General features: G+C 35.5%; 1 protein-coding gene across 2 annotated transcripts in view; it reads right to left on the bottom strand.

Annotated features, from left to right (window-relative positions):
* The window catches only part of CWC22 (CWC22 spliceosome associated protein homolog), a 64,553-nt gene that overhangs the window by 16,046 nt on the left and 30,099 nt on the right, over nucleotides 1-18,408 (bottom strand). For both annotated transcript variants that reach the window (XM_040971808.1, XM_040971810.1), the window contains exons 7-14: nucleotides 16,406-16,574; nucleotides 15,348-15,401; nucleotides 13,008-13,143; nucleotides 12,708-12,914; nucleotides 12,555-12,617; nucleotides 7,647-7,751; nucleotides 6,434-6,515; nucleotides 1,194-1,254 (exon numbers count right to left, since the gene is read on the bottom strand). In XM_040971808.1, coding sequence (XP_040827742.1) covers nucleotides 1,194-1,254; nucleotides 6,434-6,515; nucleotides 7,647-7,751; nucleotides 12,555-12,617; nucleotides 12,708-12,914; nucleotides 13,008-13,143; nucleotides 15,348-15,401; nucleotides 16,406-16,574 — 877 coding nt within the window. The remainder of the gene's footprint in view (nucleotides 1-1,193; nucleotides 1,255-6,433; nucleotides 6,516-7,646; nucleotides 7,752-12,554; nucleotides 12,618-12,707; nucleotides 12,915-13,007; nucleotides 13,144-15,347; nucleotides 15,402-16,405; nucleotides 16,575-18,408) is intronic.

Raw genomic sequence — 18,408 nt, forward strand, 5'->3', positions numbered from 1 at the left:
ACTTGCAAAACATCTTCCTTAGGCCAAATGCAATTATAAGAGCTAGTCCCTCAGGCTCATAATAATTACTTATTTTTAAATTTTAATTAAATATTAGAGTGATTTTGAGTCCTGAGAGATTGAAAATAGATGTACTACAGTCTTTCAAATATTACCAAAATATGTTGAAGATAGCTCCAAAACAACTATGCTCTAGATGAGTACCAACAAACTTTTATAATAATTCAATTAAGTTGTTCAAATACTATGGCAATCTTACTGTATTTCTATTGTCAATTGTAATTTTAAAGGTTAATTTACTAACATTTCTTTGCAGCAATGACATAATCAAATGCAGTCAGAGTACAGAGGTACACAAATTTTCATACATCAGACAACTTTTGAAAGAAAAGAATAAATCTTTAAATCATTTTTTTTATACCTTCATACTTGACACATTAAGACTGAAATCTATTGGTCTAGAAAAAGATTGGCAAACTTTCTCTGTAAAGGATCAGTTGGTAGTTTGGGCTTTGGGGCACACATGGTCTCTGTTCCACTATTTATTCTGCTGTGGTTAGAGCATTCACAGATAACACATCAATGAATGACCTTCGCAATATACCAGCAAATCTTGATAGAAGCACAAGTGGGCTTGAGTAACCAATTCCAGCAGCATATTTTATTTATAGTCTTTATACAACAAACTTCCATCTAGTAGTGACTTAACTCAGATAAACAAAATCCTTTTGGAGCCTCTGTCATCTGTGCTGGGTGTACTGTGTGAAAAGATGTGAAAAACAAAACCAGCAAAGCTCAAGTCACAAGGACCTAAAATTCAGATGGCTATTAGTAATAATCAACTAGGAAAATCCAAACCAAAATAATATATCAGTCTAGTCTTTATTATCCCCAGCATGAAGATTCTGATACTTTTTGTGATGTATATCAAGTTATAAGACAATGAGTCCCACTGCAGTAAGAGGGTGTAATAAGTATTTTATGGATTTGTGAGCCCTTAAATTTCTGATACCCTGCAGAGTGCATGTGGTGCAGTACTTGAATGATACAGTGAACAAAACCAGAACTAGAACAATGGAGCAGCCTGTGCTTTCTACCTGCAAACACGTAAGAATGCTTTTCTGTGCATGAAAACACACAACAGGGAACTGACCATTACATACCTGCTAACAGAAAAAAAAAAATGTACCTACCGTTTGGCTTTCAGGAAACTCCATTTTCAGTAATTTGTGAGCACACTCTTCAAAATCTAAACTGTGGAGGTAAAATGGTTATAACAGGTTAAAAGCCTACAGCATTAACTATAACCATTTGTAGACAAGAACCTTATTTTAACAGTTGCTGTGAAGAACCTATTTTTATTTGACTGTGGTTTCATGTTGTTTTAATTTAAAAAAAGAGAGAGAGAGCTCTGGGACAAGACAAGCACTGTAACACAGTGGGTTACGCCGCTGTTTGGGATGCCCGTATCCCATATTGGAGTACGGGGGATCCAGTTCTGCCTCCACTTGCAATTGAGCTTCCTGTTAATGTACCCTGGGAGATCGCAGAAGATGGCTCATAGGTTAGATGTGAATGGAGTTGCAGGTCCCTGACTTTGGCCTGGTTGTGTCCTGTGTGCTGTGACTCATAAGGTAGAAAATTTCTTTGTCATTCAGACTTCCAAGTAGATTGGAAATATATACATATTGTTTAGAGGTTTCTTTTCCCTTAAATATATATGTCATATGTTTGGAAAATAAGAGTGAGCAAGATCTTCTGCCCACTGGTTCATTCCACAGATGGCTGATGCCATCAGTGATGGGCCAAACCAAAGCTAGGAGCAGGGAACTACAACCAATTCTCCCACATGGAAGGGAGGGGCCAATTAATAGATGCCATTGTCACAGGTGGGGGCATTAGAAGCCACACACAGTTTCTGTTTTGTTTTTAGTCTTTAACTGAACAAAAAATGAAGTATAAGTGCACACTACCTATTACATAGATGCACTTTGAGTTATACTTAGCAAAAGCAGGCACCTTGAAAAGGACACAGTCTGATTCTATCTATACAAAATGTGCACATCAGGCAAATTTATAGACATAGAAAACATATATTAAGGAAACAGGGAATGATTGATAAAGGGTTCACAATTTTAAAGTGATGTAAACAACCTAGAAGTATACAGTAGTGATAGCTGCACAACTGTAAAAATGCAAAAACCACTTAGCTGTCTTCTTTATGTGAGTGACTTTTATGCTATCTGAACAAAATCTAGAAGTCTAGGGACAGAGAAAGAAGAGACAGATTTCTATTAATTCTTACTATTCCTCAAACCAATAAAGCTTGAGCTTAAGCTACAACTATTCAGATAAATGGATTTATCTCTTCATCTTAAGGTGAGTGTACAATAAAACAATAAGATAAACACATTTCTCTTAATTTTTGTGAGTATATTCTAAATGTTCTTCAGTCCAATATTGCTCATGAAGTATAGCAGTTGTAAATTCTTAGTTAGCAATATCTTTTCTTTCAAACTTTGGAGGACAGTAACTGTGCAGAAAGATTTTAACTGCTCTGATGTGACAATCCATTATTATAGGACCAAATTAATTAACTAAAGAAAAACAGATCTTAGATCTCAAGGGATGGTTTCTAATGCTCAACAGTTTCCTAACAGCCATCTGTTCTGTTCATCATATATTTGTTAAATAAACCAAGGGAAAATTTCATCACTGTATTTAAAAATGCAGGGGAAAAACATGCATAGGATATTTAACAATAAGAAACAATAAAAAAGATTTAAAATACTGATACTTTTTCACAAATATTTATATCTATCTAAACCTTTTTAGACATTTATCAGTCAGTAATGTACAACTAAATTAGTGGCAAAGTTAAAAAAGACAGCTATAGGATATTACCTTGATTTAGACATACACATAATAAAAATTTCCAAATGATAGCAGACAAACTGAAAAATGCCCATTCATTTAAGATAAAAGAAATGAGGTTCAAAGGTGTTTGTGAGACTTGCTCTTGGTCATGTACTCCCAGAAGTAAAATTTTAACACAAGAACACTTAGCTTTCTCACCTAATATTTCACAAAAAGTATAATTAACATTTAATTTGAAGAGTAGTTTATTGAAATGTGTATTGCATGTTTAGTGAAACCAGGAAAAGTTCTAATTAAGAGAGTAGCAAGCTGGCCAAGTTTTTCATGTTTATTAGCAAAGCTCCAATGTGGAAGATTAAATGATATCTTCTACTACATTGTAACTTCATCTTCCTTTAACTAGACACTGCTAAATTCTTTTGTTGCTAAATATTTCCACTTCCTCCTCATCACAAATCAAGAACAAGTGAAAGACATTCCAGGAAATCAGCATGACACCAAGTGCCTATTCACCACTTCTACAAGTCACCTTTCATGTTTTATACAGAATTAGTAAACTTTAAAAAGCACAATTTCCAAAGGAAAAAACATGCATGTACATGCAGTACATACTGCACTTGAAATACTTTCAACATGTCACCTAAATGAATAAACATACTCAACAAAGCTAAATGACGGTGTTTCTAATAAGAGTAAAGTGGGTAAGACAATTGTTTTATGCATATTCTTATGAAAATGCATACTCTATTAAATCCATTTTTATGTGAACTTTTAAACCCCAACCCCACAGATTCATACCTTTTGTAAACTGTTCAAATCCTTATTTTTTCTATTTCAATCCTGTGCATTTTATTGTATGCAATTTTTACAAGCATCGAGGCAGAATCAATCACTGCAGAAGGTCAGGGCTCCATCAGTCACAACTCACTTTTCTTGAAACAAGCTCAAACATGGAGCACTGCACCTGAGACTAAGCTTGTTTCGCCTTTCTTACAGCAAACTCCTCGCTCTAAGGTAGATCTGAGGAAACTGCTCTCAGACAGTATTTTGAAGGCAAAGTGAGATAGCAGGCCAAAGCCCTGGGTAGCAGCGGCACACAATTAAGGTCACACCACCAAGATGAAGGCCTCTATGGCTGTCTTCTCCAAGCCACTCAAACTGAAAACTGTCCTCAAAGCCCCCTTTAGGTCCCAAGCACAAAGTCAAAATGCCTTGGGGACCTGGGGCTGTCTCCAATGCTGCTTTGTGGTAAGTTCAAGGTCACCCTGGCCTTCACCTGGTTGGAGAACTTCTGGCCCCTGAACAATTGGGAGTCAGAGCTCACTGGGAACATAAATCAGACACTTCTGAGAACAGCAATACAAACTCCCCACTGAAAAGTGCTAATCATGCAGTTCGTTTGGCAGCTTGTCTATATTGTTCAGTGTCTCTTACTAACTGGGTTTCATCAGTACAAGTGGCACAATGCAGGATGATACAAGTTAATGGAATAGGAACAGAAAGGAAACCTACCAGTAAGGAAAACTTGCAATAAGTGATACTAATATCAAGTGCTAAGATTAAAATACTGAATTGCAGCTGATATAGTTCAATAGCATATAAGTACACGAAAGTGTAATTTTCCTTTCTTTTTGCTAAAGTACATTGAGAAAAAAATTTGAAATTTCTTAAAAACAAATTTCTGATGAAATGTTTTATCATCTTTTAAAAATGTCACTAGTGACATTTCATGGGTAAAGCAACACGATAATGTATTTTCACTATTCTTGTTTTATTTTAAAACAGACAAGATTATTTTGAGGTAGCACTAACTATAACTATTATTTGAATTAAATGTTAGATATTTTATCTAAGGCTTCAAAATTCAATGAGTTCCAGGCTTACTACAAACTAATAGATATTGAGCCTGGCATGGTAGACAATCGGCTAAAGTTCTCGCCTTGAATGTGCTGGGATACCATATGGGTGCCTGTTCTAGTCCAGGCAGCCCCATATCCTATCCAGCTCCCTGCTTGTGGCCTGGGGAAGCAGTTAAGGACGACCCAAAGCCTTGGGATCCTGCACTTGGGTGGGAGACCCGCAGGATGCTCCTGCCTCCTGGCTTTGGACTGGCGTAGCTCTGGTCATTGCGGTGACTTGGGCAGTAAACCAACAAAAGGAAGATCTTCCTGTCTGTCTCTCCTCCCCTCTCTCTATATATATCTGCCTTTCCAATAAAAATAAATAAATGTTTTTTAAAAATTTAATAAATATTGAAGGAAGAGCAAAGAAAAAGACATTAATAAATTACCACCAGTTTTCAAGTTGAGTCGAATGGTTTTGTTGATCTGTCTAAACTTTAAATTAATGAAGACATAGTAGTCCATTTTTCTGCAATGTTTGAACTTCAATAAAGCAAAATTAAACTATCATTTACATGCAAGAGCAAACAAGAATGCACTATGCTTAGTGACAAAAACAGTGGGGCAGCTTTGTATATCATGAAAATGAAAGCTGTAACAGTAGGAAAATAAGAGTACAGGTGACACCGGTCAAAACTTTCTAAAAAATAAAATACCCTAGTTCAATATCCAAAAGTTAGTTTTATTTTTTTTTTAAGATTCCCAAACATGAACCTTAGTGAAGTGCCCTCTAAACTATTTCTCTTGACAATTACACTTCACTGCATTTTTAACTTGTTCTATTAAAAATGAAGACTTGGGCCCAGCAGCATGGCCTAGTGGCTAAAGTCCTCGCCTTGAACGCCCGGGATCCCATATGGGTGCTGGTTCTAACCCCAGCAGCTCCACTTCCTTCCAGCTTCCTGCTTGTGGCTTGGGAAAGCAGTCAAGGATGGCCTAAGTGCTTGGGACCCTGCACCCACGTGGGAGATCTCAAGGAGGTTCCTGGCTCCTGGCTTTGGATCGGTGCAGCACTGGCCATTGCGGATACTTGGGGAGTGAATCATCGTATGGAAGATCTTCCTCTCTGTCTCTCCTCCTCTCTGTCAATCTGACTTTCCAATAAAATAAATAATTCTTAAAAAAAAAAAAAAAAGACTCCTACTTGTGAATCATTATTACCATTACATCAGACTAAATGGAAATATACAAAACTTAGTTTTAAAACAAAACTGAGAAGGCATTCCTTCTCCAGTATAAAATGTAAATATTACGCCTACCAAACCAATATACTGATTCACAGAAATGGCAGATACACAACATTTATAAATACATTCTCATTTACTTCTCTTCAAACGAAATTCACAGGCTACAACGGGAATGGGGTTTTTCTTTTCATGACATAATAGAAGCTCCTAAGATTAATTTAAAAAAACCCTAAAACCTTCTGAAGTTTAATCAGTAATAACAGAATATGTTCTGGTTTGCATACATGACTATCCAATAAAGATAATTTCTTATTTAGTTTCATTTAAATAAACAACAGCAACAACAACAACAAAAATGCTGAAATGGAATCTAGTGTTCAGCTACCAGATTCTAAACAGTGCAGTATACCAGGTCTCCCTACTAATTTTTAACAAAAAAGAAAAGTCAACTGAATTATAATGCCTTACCTTGACTGAATTGCAAGATAGATCGTACGACGGAATGAGACCAGATTAATTTCTGTTTTGTCGTGAATAGTCACTTTTTGTCCTGAAAGAAAGTAAACGTAACAAAACTGAAACCAAAAAATAGTTAATAACTCAAAATGTTATCTGTAAAATTTATTCACAATCCCAGAATTTAACAATAATATTGTTCCAGTGAGCTATGTAGTACTTTAAAAATTCAAAGTCACCATGTCAAGTCTTTTGTTCCTATCATTTTATTAGCTTGAAGAAGTACAGAATATAGACAGCAAAACTAGCTTTATTCTTTTATTACGTGCCTGTTGAGATATCATAGAAGTCAACATTCAATCTGTTATTTGGTAAAATATTATTTCTAGTGAACAGTATCTTCATAATTTAAAAGCATTCTATTTACTGATGAAAAATCAGTTTTAAACATTGCTGCACAGGACAACTTGGATGGGTCCAAAAATTTCTTCCTATTTAATGTAAGAAAACTTTATATATGTTTCCGTTTGAATAGTACTTCAAAACCTGAGTAAAATACGGCATGAACATAGATGATTTAAATAAGGAGAGCACGAAGTAACATTTAAGTACAGAGTAAAATTACACTGAAAGCAAAACTAAAAACATTTCACCCTAAAACAGAGACACACTAATATTTTCACATGTGCCATACACATCAACAAAAATTATTTCAAGTATGTACTGATATATTAATTGAGCCTGAACTAGAGTAAATTTTTGAGCTTACTTTTCAGAAATAATGTAATGAAAGAGGAAGAACATCATTCCTGTTTCTGTACAAATAAAGCTTTTGGCCTCCCGACTCCGCTTTGCCAAAATGAATAGCAACACTAGTCACTAATCTGCTGCACTCCTGTCACACATACTCAATATGAATGAAGCTTCTGCCAGTATATAATGTCATCAAAACACAAAAGGTCAAATTAAAATCATGCTGACGTTCCAAAATTAAATCTTTTGCTTTACTTTTTGAGCAGTTTCTCATTCTTGGCAACACTGGCATTTTTGGCTGGATATTACTTTGCTGTGGAAAACAACACATGTTTAACTGCAGTCTTTCTTCACCCTCACTAGACACCAACATCCCTCACATCACCTCCGTAAGAGAAACATTATTTTAGAGGCTAACATTACAACTACGTTAGAATTTTATTTTAAACAATTTACAAATTAATATATTTACCTTCTTCATCTTCTTCCCCATCTTCCTCCTCCTCCTCCTCTTCTTCCTCACTACTCCCAGCATCTTGGTCTGTGTTTGAGTCACTGTCTCCTTCATCTAAAATTTCTATATAATAAAAAGTATATTTAAAAAATAAATGAGTAAGTGATATAAATATTTCTCTGAAAATGTAATTCTTGGGTTCACAGATATCCACATCAGTCTAAACAAAAAGGACAACACAGCAGTCTTGTGTTACTGTCACCACAGTGAAAAAGGGGCAAAAGCCACACTGACTGAGGAAGTCACAAACGCCATTCTTCCATCAGACAGAGTGGTCATGAAACATGTAAGGAATGGAAAAAAAGAAAAAAAAATTACAGCATTATTAAAAAAAAATAGTACCTGGCACATGAAAGTCAAACTACTATTTTATCAACAGAAAGAAGGCAGTCTATTGTAATATGGTACAACATTAAGACAGTAATTAAAAAAGAGACAGGAAATAAATGCTTAAGTTAGTACTCCCTTTAAATAAACAATGATTCTCAGTACAATGCATGCTTATTAAACATTATAATCTATCCAAAGACTTTTCAAGTGTAAAACGGAGATAGAAGTTTAAAATCTTTTAAGCAAATCAGTAAGACAGCATTTTTTTTTTACTAAATTTTTAAAAAGATTTCTTTTTATTGGAAAGTCAGATATACAGTGAGAAGAGACAGAGATCTTCCATCTGATGATTCACTCCCCAAGTGGCTGCAATGGCTGGAGCTGAGCTGATCTGAAGCCAGGAACCTAGGGCCTGTTTCAGGTCTCCCACGCAGGTGCAGGGTCCCAAGGCTGTGGGCCATTCTCTACTTCTTTCCCAGGCCACAAGCAGGGAGCAGATGGGACATGGGACCACCAGGATATGACCTGGCGCCCATATGGGATCCCGTTGCATGCAAGGTGAGGACTTCAGCTGCTAGGCTACCACGCTGGGCCCAGTAAGACAGCATTTTATTGATTGTCACAAACAAAAACACAACTATATGAAAATAAGGAAACATGAGTGAGCCTATATGAGCCAAGTCATTTTATTAATAGTAAGACAATGACAAAACCTTTCATTATATTTTATTCAAAGGTCCTGTTAACTCAATAAGACATTTTTAAAAATATATTTATTTAATTATGTATTTGACAGAGAATGAGAATGAGAGGGCAAGAGACTGTTTTCCATCTGCTGGTTCACTCACCAAATGGCCACCAAGGTCAGGGTTCAACCAATCTGAAGCAAGAGCCTAACCCATGCCACAGTGTCGGACCCTTGATAAAACATTCGATAGACTGGGCCAATTTTCCTCTTACTTATCTACTATAATCACACAAAGTTTCACAAAGCCAACAGACGTAAGCAGCTACATATGTCACCTTACCAAAAACATTCATGTTATGAGAAATATTTTCACAAAAAAACATAAAGACCTAATTCAGCTCTTTTTATCACATCAATCTCAAAAATATTCTTAACAAACATGAACAAGAAATAAAGTGTCAAGTTTATTATTATGTAATATAGCTTACACAAGACTTTTAAAAGAAACTATTTAGTATTCAATAGCAGAAAGATAAGCACTCCTGCTGATTTCCCAAATGCTATGAGACCCAGAATTCAAGTACACCTGGGTCACTCTAAGGTTCTAATTACTAAAACTGTGCTCACTTCCTGCTGTGGCCATTTTTAAATGCCAGTGCTAGACAAACATTTCAGGAAAGAATGAAGGTCAAACAAATTGTCTAACTGTTTATATCATCCTGCTCTCATTTCTCCACATTGAAATCAACTTATTGGACTGACTTAGGCAACAACAATGCAACTTCATTATCTGAATAAGCAGTGGTTTCAAGGCACAACCTTTACCTGAAGGATCAAACAGAAGTGTCAGTAGTCTGTGACATCAAACTATTTTTCCAGTAGTGGCTAGGCACTGTACTGCAGTGGGCTGAGCTGCTCCCTGCACATCTACATCCCATATTGGAGCACTCAGAGTCCCTGCTACTCCTATCTGATCCAGCATCTTGTTCATACCTGGGAAGTAGTGATTAGCCCAAGCACCTGGGCTTTTTGCCGCCCAGCTGGGAAATGCATGGCCAGGACTTGAGCTTGGCCTGGCCCCACGTATTGCAGGCATTGGGGGGAGTAAGTAAACAAGAGGATAGTATTTGTCATTGTGCCTTTTAAATACATAAATATATCTAAAAAAAAAAAAAAAGAAATAAAACCAAACAAAAATAGAACTGATTTTACAGTAGCAGCAAGACAATGTCTTCTTATTGGATTGACATCTTTGATATTTCAAAAGTAAAATGGAATTAGATCGTTGAAACACAAAACACAGCAGACAACACACTGGCAGTCAATGCATTCTTCACCACACACTTCAGCGATAAGAAAAAAGTCAGATTTCCTGAAGAATGTCCTGAAGCAAAGCAATAATCTCATCAAACCTCAGCACTTCAATGTTAGTGTGTAGCATAATCTGACTGACAAATTATCAAGTTGATAACCTGTATACAACATTTCTGTTAGACTCATGCACAATAATTGGTGATGGTTATTTCAAGAAAAAAGTACTTGTGTGATTGAATTACACTTCTTTCTTGAAAGAATAGCTAACAAATGATACTGCTAAGTGACAGACACTTTCCCAAAAGTAAACAAAGTGAGACTGTCACTCCAAAGGAAACAAATAACAATGTTTGCTACTATGCTAAAAAGGTTTCAAGAAAGTTCAACTTTTTAAAAAACCTGTATCAGCTTTGGTGAGTTTGACAGCTCCCCAAAGCTGTTTTCTGATGAAACAGGTGTTAATACTAACGCATGTGAGTTCTTGATATTGTATTAACATAATTTTGTTTTGATAATGTTAATGTATTACACTTAGAAGATGTGATTAATCACCATTTTCCAAATGCTAAAATTACAAAATCACTCTAAGTGACACATTAATGAATTCTAATGAAAGAGAATAAAAACTGATATTATTTCAAATTTCACAGTAAAAATAATTTTAAGAAACAATCAGCTGTTAAATATTGGTACAGTATCAAGGAATAGCATATACAACCAGCTAAAAAGATCCTCTTCTAATATCATATCTATGTAAAACTTTCTCAAGTGCTTCAAGCAAAACCACCTAACCTACCATCACATACTAAATATACAGATGACACTCCAGAAACTTCCTACCATACCAGATAGTAAACTATGTAAAATATGCCATTACTCTCACCAAATTTATTTTGTTGAATAATTTTTTTAATTATGTAATTTTTGTTAAAGACTTTATTGCCACTTTGAAGTTGCTCAGTAATCACTTTGTGGTTTTAAATTCTAATACAATGTTGATAGAAACAGCACATATAAATAGCAGCCTTTTATAAACATAAACAGGGAGTCCTCCATTACAAGTTTTAAAGGATTTTTGAGGTCAAGAATTCAAGGGCTGCTGAAATAAAGGAAAAGTGTCATTTTACAGCATTGACAACTATCTAGCTTCTCAAGAAACAGGGAATCCTAAAGAGGAAATCAACCATATCAGACACAGTGAGAATTCCACAAAAAAACATTTGGAAATCTTTAGGCCGACCATATGAAAGGAAGGAAGGCAAAGTGTGTCTAAGGAGTTTCCCACATTAGCAAACTAAACTACAGAAGAAAGAAACTCCTGGGAAGTCAGCATCTGAGAAGTGGTTTCCTGTACCAGATTTTTAGAATAATGTAATGGAAGGCTTCTTCACCTTTACCACTGCTGAAGCAGAATGCAGGAAAGACAGCTCTAACTTTTTACTGCCCTTTCTAGGCATTTTTAGAGCAGTAAATCCTTTAAAAATCACAACTTACAGGCAATAAACCCATAAAACTTACATAAGCAGTCCTGTAAACAAAGTTAAAATGACACACATACAAAAACAAAGATTTTTAGTGCCAAAATTGTGTAAATATCTGAACACTTACTTCACTGAACACAAAACACACTGTATCTTATGTATCTTTTCACAAATAGTAAAATTCACTCTTACATCAACTTGTTCTAGATCACTTTTGCTGGTAATACTCAAGACAATATGTAAATCAAAATCTGTGCAAAGTCAATGCCTACAACATAAAAATGGTGCACAAACAACAATAATCACTGACTTCTCAGGAACCAACACTCTGGTTGATGTTATCAGAACCTGCTGATCTGACCCAAACACATACAGCAATAAAGCATACCACAGAACTGAATATGAAAATAAGTGTGTAGGTTTAACTGCAGGTGGTAGAGAAGCTAAATAAAGACCCCTAATTATTTTACAAATATTCCCTAACAGGGGTGAGACTTCAGAGTTGCATACTTTAAATTAAGAGGAAAAGGATAAAATAATAATGTAAATAATTCATTGATCTCATAGGTACGATCAGAAAGCAAAATAAGCATGGAAAAACACTAGTGATTGCTTTCACAGAAGAGACTGCGAAGAGTGAGGTTCAGTGACTATAAGTTTTTTCTTTGTCATCAACTATCATATGAAGATGTAAACTGCTCAACTTACCGTGATTATATTTGTAAAACCCCTGGGCTGGCATCTTGGTTTATAGGTTTACTGTCTGCCTCCAAGTACTGGCATCCCAAATGGGCACCAGTTCATGTTCCACATGTCCCAGCTGCCATTTCAGCTCCTTGCTTAGGGTTTGGGAAAGCAGTGGAGGATGGCCCAAAGCCTTGACACTATGCACCCACATGAGAGACCTGAAAGAAGCTTCTCACTCCTGCCTTTGGATTAGCTCAGCTCTGGCCACTGTAGGAGTTAACCAGTAGAAGGAAGATTTCTCTCTGTCTCTCATTCTGTAAAACTGCTTTTCCAATAAAAATATGTAAATCTTAAAATCTTACAAACCTTTCTTAATAGCTTTGTACTTCTCTTCATTCTCCATAAAATTAGGGTCCATCTTGAAAACATCTTGAAAACAAAAAGTGAAAGTTGAATGGTTACTTGCAGTACTCAGATTTCTTGGTACCCCATTTCCCACTCTCCACCACCCACACTCACTGAGAACATCCTCTGGGTTATAGTCATCCTCCAAAGGGAGCATGTGGGTGAACTGATCATCTTCTTCCACAAGGTCAAGTCCTTCTAGTATAACAGGGTGGTCCTTGAACCCATCCTTCCGTACAGCAAACATTACTTCAATCATATACTGCACTCTTTTGTCAATCTCAGACTCATGTAGAATGTTTCGAAGGCGTTCAAATATGGCTAACCAGAAACAAAAAGTAAAAAAAAGTGATAGATACAACAACACTCAAACAAAAGATCAACATCAAACCAAGAATATAGGCATACACCTACCATTGATTCCTCTTGGGGACACTTGAGTTAACTTGAGGCCACACTCCTTGAGAAAACCAATAGCAACTTCAACACTATCATCTGTTGGTCTTTCAAGAAGTAAAGTGAGCATTTCCAGGCATAACACTTCATGTGCCTTAAATAGAATGCAGACATATGGAAGAGAGAAAATGTTTCCACAAAAGTTAACCTATTATTGCTAATAATTTAGAAAATAGTAAATTGGCCTTTTTACAATGACTATATTGCACATATGAGTGATAATTTTTGACAATGCACATGAAAAGACTCCAAACGGGAGGATTTTACTTCGTATCTATTAAAAATGTACATGGGGTGGGTATTTGGCAAGCTGTTCAGATGTGGGTTGGGATGTCCACATTCTATGTCACAACACCTGGATCTGAGTCAAGTCTCTGCTCCCAACTTGTCTAATGTATACCTTGGGAGGCAGCACTTGATGGCTCAAGTACTTTGGTATTTGACATTCACATGGGAACCCAGACTGAGTTCCCAATTCCTGATTCTGGCCAGGACAAGTCCAGGGTGTTGAGGGTATGCTGACAGCAAGCAAATGGATGAGAAATCTGCTTCCTTCTCTCTTTCAAATAAATAAAATAGTTTTAAAATTTTAAGTTTCCATCAAAATTTCAGGCAAAGTTGGAATATAATTAGTTAAATTAAAAATAATTTGCAGATGACTGTTCCAAAAACTTTAATTATACTCACTACAATTTCAATCACCTACAGAAGAAATATTCACTAGATACTCTGTACAAAAAATGTCATAAACCAAAAGGCTGTTTAAATATCACAATCTTTTAAAGAAAAAAATATTTTCCTCACAAAAGTTTATTCTAAAACCAGAGTTACAGAAAGAGAGCAGGAGAGGAAGAGAGGGAGAGAGAAATTTTTCATCTGCTTGATCCTTTCCTAAATAGCCACAAATGGGCTAGGCTAAAGCCAGCAGCCAGGAGTTTCATCTGGGTCGGCCAAGTAATTGAGCCATCTTTCACTGCTTTCTGAGACGCATCAACAGAGACCTTGATTGGATGTGAAGCAGCTGATATTTGAAATGGTACCCATTTTTTATGCCAACATTGCAAGCAACAGTTCAACCCACTAGATCACAACACAGAGCTAAACACAACTTTCTATATTCACCCACAGTTCATTCTATCAGTGACTTTATTAAATAGAAATAAACCTTAAATTATATAATACTGATATGGTCACCAGACAGCATTATTTGGCACACAGTACCAATTTTGACTACTTCCTCCCATTTATCAATCCTGCCAAATAGAGTGGGAATAATGCCTTTCCAAAGTCACATACTTCTTCCAATGAAAAGAAATAAGTCTAGAGCTCAGCACAGGAGGATACCTTCTTCATACTGTGCACCACAGCAAACACATACTGATGTTCTCAGAGGGGAGAAGGGCATCAGTCTTACATGGGTGGCAGAAAGAAAACTGCCTTGCACCACGGTTGTAAAAAGGCAAAATATTTATCCTTTTAACTATTTTATCCTGATAACAAAAATTAAGCATACTATATATCCAAACCCAGAAACTTCTTTGTGGTACAGATATGTAAGTCAGTTTCACTGGTCTTCCCAAGCAACAAACTCCTAATTAGGTTAAAATCTAAAATAATTCTAATGTTGAATACTAGACACTAGAAATAATTTCATAGAGGTAGAAACAAAATACCGCTTAAAGTTAGAGGAATAAAGTTAATGTGACTTCAAAATAACTAAACAGATGCAACACTAAAAATGAGAGAAGAAATCTAAAAAAAAAATTTGAGTATAGATGAGAGTAAACTGTACCATTTTCAAGGTTAAACAAAAACCAAATATGAGCCATCAAGTAAATACTTTTGTATACATGCATATAAAATAAACACAATGAAGTTTCTATTATAAGCAATAAGGAGATAAAGCCATCTGCATTCAGATAATTTAATCTGTTGTCTCTTATAACTAGCCACATAATTCCATGAAGAGTTTTTCCTTAGAATAGAAGTTAATTATTAGGTCTTCATGAACACCAACTATGGGGGGAGGGGAAGTTTAGGAGATACTACTTTGATGGCTTTAGAAAAAAAAAGATAAGTAGTCAAGCAAGAAAATATTTAGAACCATTTTATTAAATTGTACAAATATCCTGATGTTTCTTATTAGTAAAGAATATTAAATACCTTTCTGTAGCTTTTGAAATTAAAATATCATGACACATCCCAAGGACTATTTATCAAAATAAAAATAAAAATAGGGATATATCACTGAAGTGTTACCAAGCGTAAAGACCCTATGTTTTGAAGATTACAACTTACCACGTTTTGGTTAATAAGATGTGCCACAAACTTTGAAGCAGTCAGGCAAAGTTGCTGTAAAGTGCAGGCAGAAAATAGGTCAATTCAGAAATAAAACAAATTTATCTACAGAATCTAGACTACTAACATCCCTAACTTAAAATATGTAATACACTGATTTGTATATGAATATAAAGAAAGAAAGAGAAAGAGAAAGAGAAAGAGAAAGAAAAGAAAAGAAAAGAAAAGAAAAGAAAAGAAAAGAAAAGAAAAGAAAAGAGAAGAAAAGGAAAGAAGAGAAGAGAAAAGAATAAATGAACTCCATTGCTGGCCAAATAGCTGGAATTCTTCAAGTACAGACATCATATGTGAGGCTCATCAGCACTTCTCAAGATTACTTACTCGCATAATAAAAAAAATTGTCACAGGGCACAGGCTTGTTGCAGCAAGTAAAACGCTGCTTGGGACAGCAGCATTCCATAACACCGAAGGGTCTGGATTCCAGAACCAGAACTGTTGTTGCTACCGAAGAGGACGACTGTGAAGTGCATTCTAGCTCTGGCTCCTGACCTGCATACTCTGGGAAGCAATGGTTCTTGCCAAACAAATGAGACTTGGATTGCTTTCCTAGTTTCTGGACAGGGCCCTGGGCCAGCCTTAGCTTTCATTTACCTTTTGGAAGTGAACCAGGAAGGTCTTTCCTATCATTTTTCCTCTTAAATAAATTTTAACAAATAAATAAATTTAAAATTAGGCAAAAAGTATGAAGCTGGCACTGTGGCATACCACAGTTACTTCTCCTGGGAAAACAGTGGAAAATGGTCCAAGTGTTTAGGCCCCAGCACCCACATGGGACATCCAGAAGCACCTGGTTCCTGCCTTCAACCCGGTCCCAGCCTGTTCACTGCAGCCATCTGAGGATTAAACCAGGGTAGAAAGGCTCTCTGCCTTTCTTTTTCTCTCTGTAACTTTGCCTTTTAAATAAATAATAAGTCTTAAAATAAATAAACAAAATGAAATAAAAACATTGATTAGTTTGTCCCTAAGCAACAGTCTACTTCTAAGCCATTCATACATACCTTGTCATTTCTTCGATAGCCTTTTCGGAAATTAAGAATTAACCTTTTGAGGATTAACTCTCCAATTTGTGGAAATTTTGAATTGATAATTGCGACTAATGCTGCATAAACATGAGTGAAGATAGGAGAAGCACTCTGTGCTTGTAAAACAGATCTAGACAGCAGTCCCCTGTTTAAAAGAAAAACAAGGGGTCAAGAATGATCGGAGGAAAAAATATTAAAATTATACTACAATAATCACAAAAGCCAAATTTTTACTGCTTTAAGGAGTTTTTGCCACTAACGTCAACTGCTTTTGAAAAACTAAAATCTGAATTTTTGCTTATGTAAAATGCAAGGAGATTCTACAACTGTTTTTTTTTTCCCCCAAAATCTTCTGTCTAAAGATGATTCCTCTCTTCCTGCTTATTATTATACCTCGTAATTTGAGGATTTTAAATGTCAGAGAAATCATTTGTTTAACAACTTCAAAAATGTGAAGGGGGTCGGGGAAGACTGGCTTCAAAAGTATAAAAATGTAGATAACATAAAGTTTCCAATGTGGATCCATCACGCACATACAATTAACTCTGTGACTGAAAACAATCTTGGGTCATTTTATCTTTAGTTGAATTTTATTGGAATAAAAACAAAGATTTTGAACACTTAATGCAATCATTTCAAGATTAATGCTAATGCTGAACCAATAAGAAAATAAGTTAGCTACTTGTACTTTATTTAGAAATGGTCACGACTTTCATGTACTTGATGAGGAAAGGAAAGGATGCAAAGTGGACTAATTAAAGTAAATTAGCCATGTAATGACAAATAATTATTGAATTACCAAAAATAACAAGAGGAAAATGTTTTAATTGCAAATTCGGTAATGGCAATTCCATGATGAGAGTGGAATATGAGAAAAACAGAACACAGGGTTTAAATGAGAAGATCTTCAGTAAAACAGCGAGCATCCTGCCTGTCTTTGAGGACAGCAGCTACTTCCTCAGTCAACTTCCTACATCCCTGCAACACACCACACTGATTTTCATACTCCCCATTTCTTTTTGGGGGCTGGAAGAGGGAAATGATGCATCTGAATAATGCTAAACACTATGAGAAAATAGCCTTTAGAGCTTGAAATACTAAATATAGAATCCTTAACTGCATTTCCTGAGCTTTGTTCAATTTTATCAACTGCTTAAAAATGAAACAGAAAAATAAAAAAGGTAAATAATTCTATTTTAAGACTTATTTACCAACTTTCTTATTTTGGTCACATTCTCACTTTGCTTGCATTAGAAACTAAATCAGAATAAAGACCCTCATACTACAAATCCATAGCTAATATCATAGCAAATGGTCAACAAGACAAGGATATCATTCTTGCTATTTTTATTCAATAAACAGTATTGGAAATCTTAGCCAGAGTAATCAGGCATGAGAAAAAAATGAGGAGCACTCAAATTTGATAGGAAGAAATTAAATCAGTTGCAGATAACATGTCTTATATACTTTAAACTCCACCAAAAAACTGCTAGAACTAACAAATTCAAAAAGTTGCAATATGCAAAATCAACACACAAAAACAAGTAATTTATGCTAACAAGAACCTAAAAAAGAAAAGCAAAAATTTAAAAATCCCATTTATACTACAAAAGAAAATAAGAATAAACATAACAAAGAAAGTAAAAGAATTATATACTGAAAATTGTAAATCTCGGATGAAAGGACACTAGAGCTGTGAGTTAAACCACTGCCTGTGACCTGGCACTCTGCTTCAGAGCACATGTTTGTGTCCACCTGCTGCACTGCTGATGCTGCTCCTTTCTGATATACCTGGGGAAGCAATAGATGACCCTAGTGCTTGGGTCCCTATGACCTCCAAATCAAAGCGAACAAAAGCAGAAATAAGACAAATGGTATTACACTAAGAAGAAAAGTGTTCATGTTAAAAGGTACCAACAGACTAAAAACATAACCTCTGAGATAGGAGAAAACATGTGCATAATAAAAAAAATATGAGA

The sequence above is a fragment of the Ochotona curzoniae genome, unplaced genomic scaffold (genome assembly GCF_017591425.1).
Source record: "Ochotona curzoniae isolate NIBS_2020 unplaced genomic scaffold, NIBS_Ocur_1.0 contig_2210, whole genome shotgun sequence".
Taxonomy (NCBI): Eukaryota; Metazoa; Chordata; class Mammalia; order Lagomorpha; family Ochotonidae; genus Ochotona; species Ochotona curzoniae.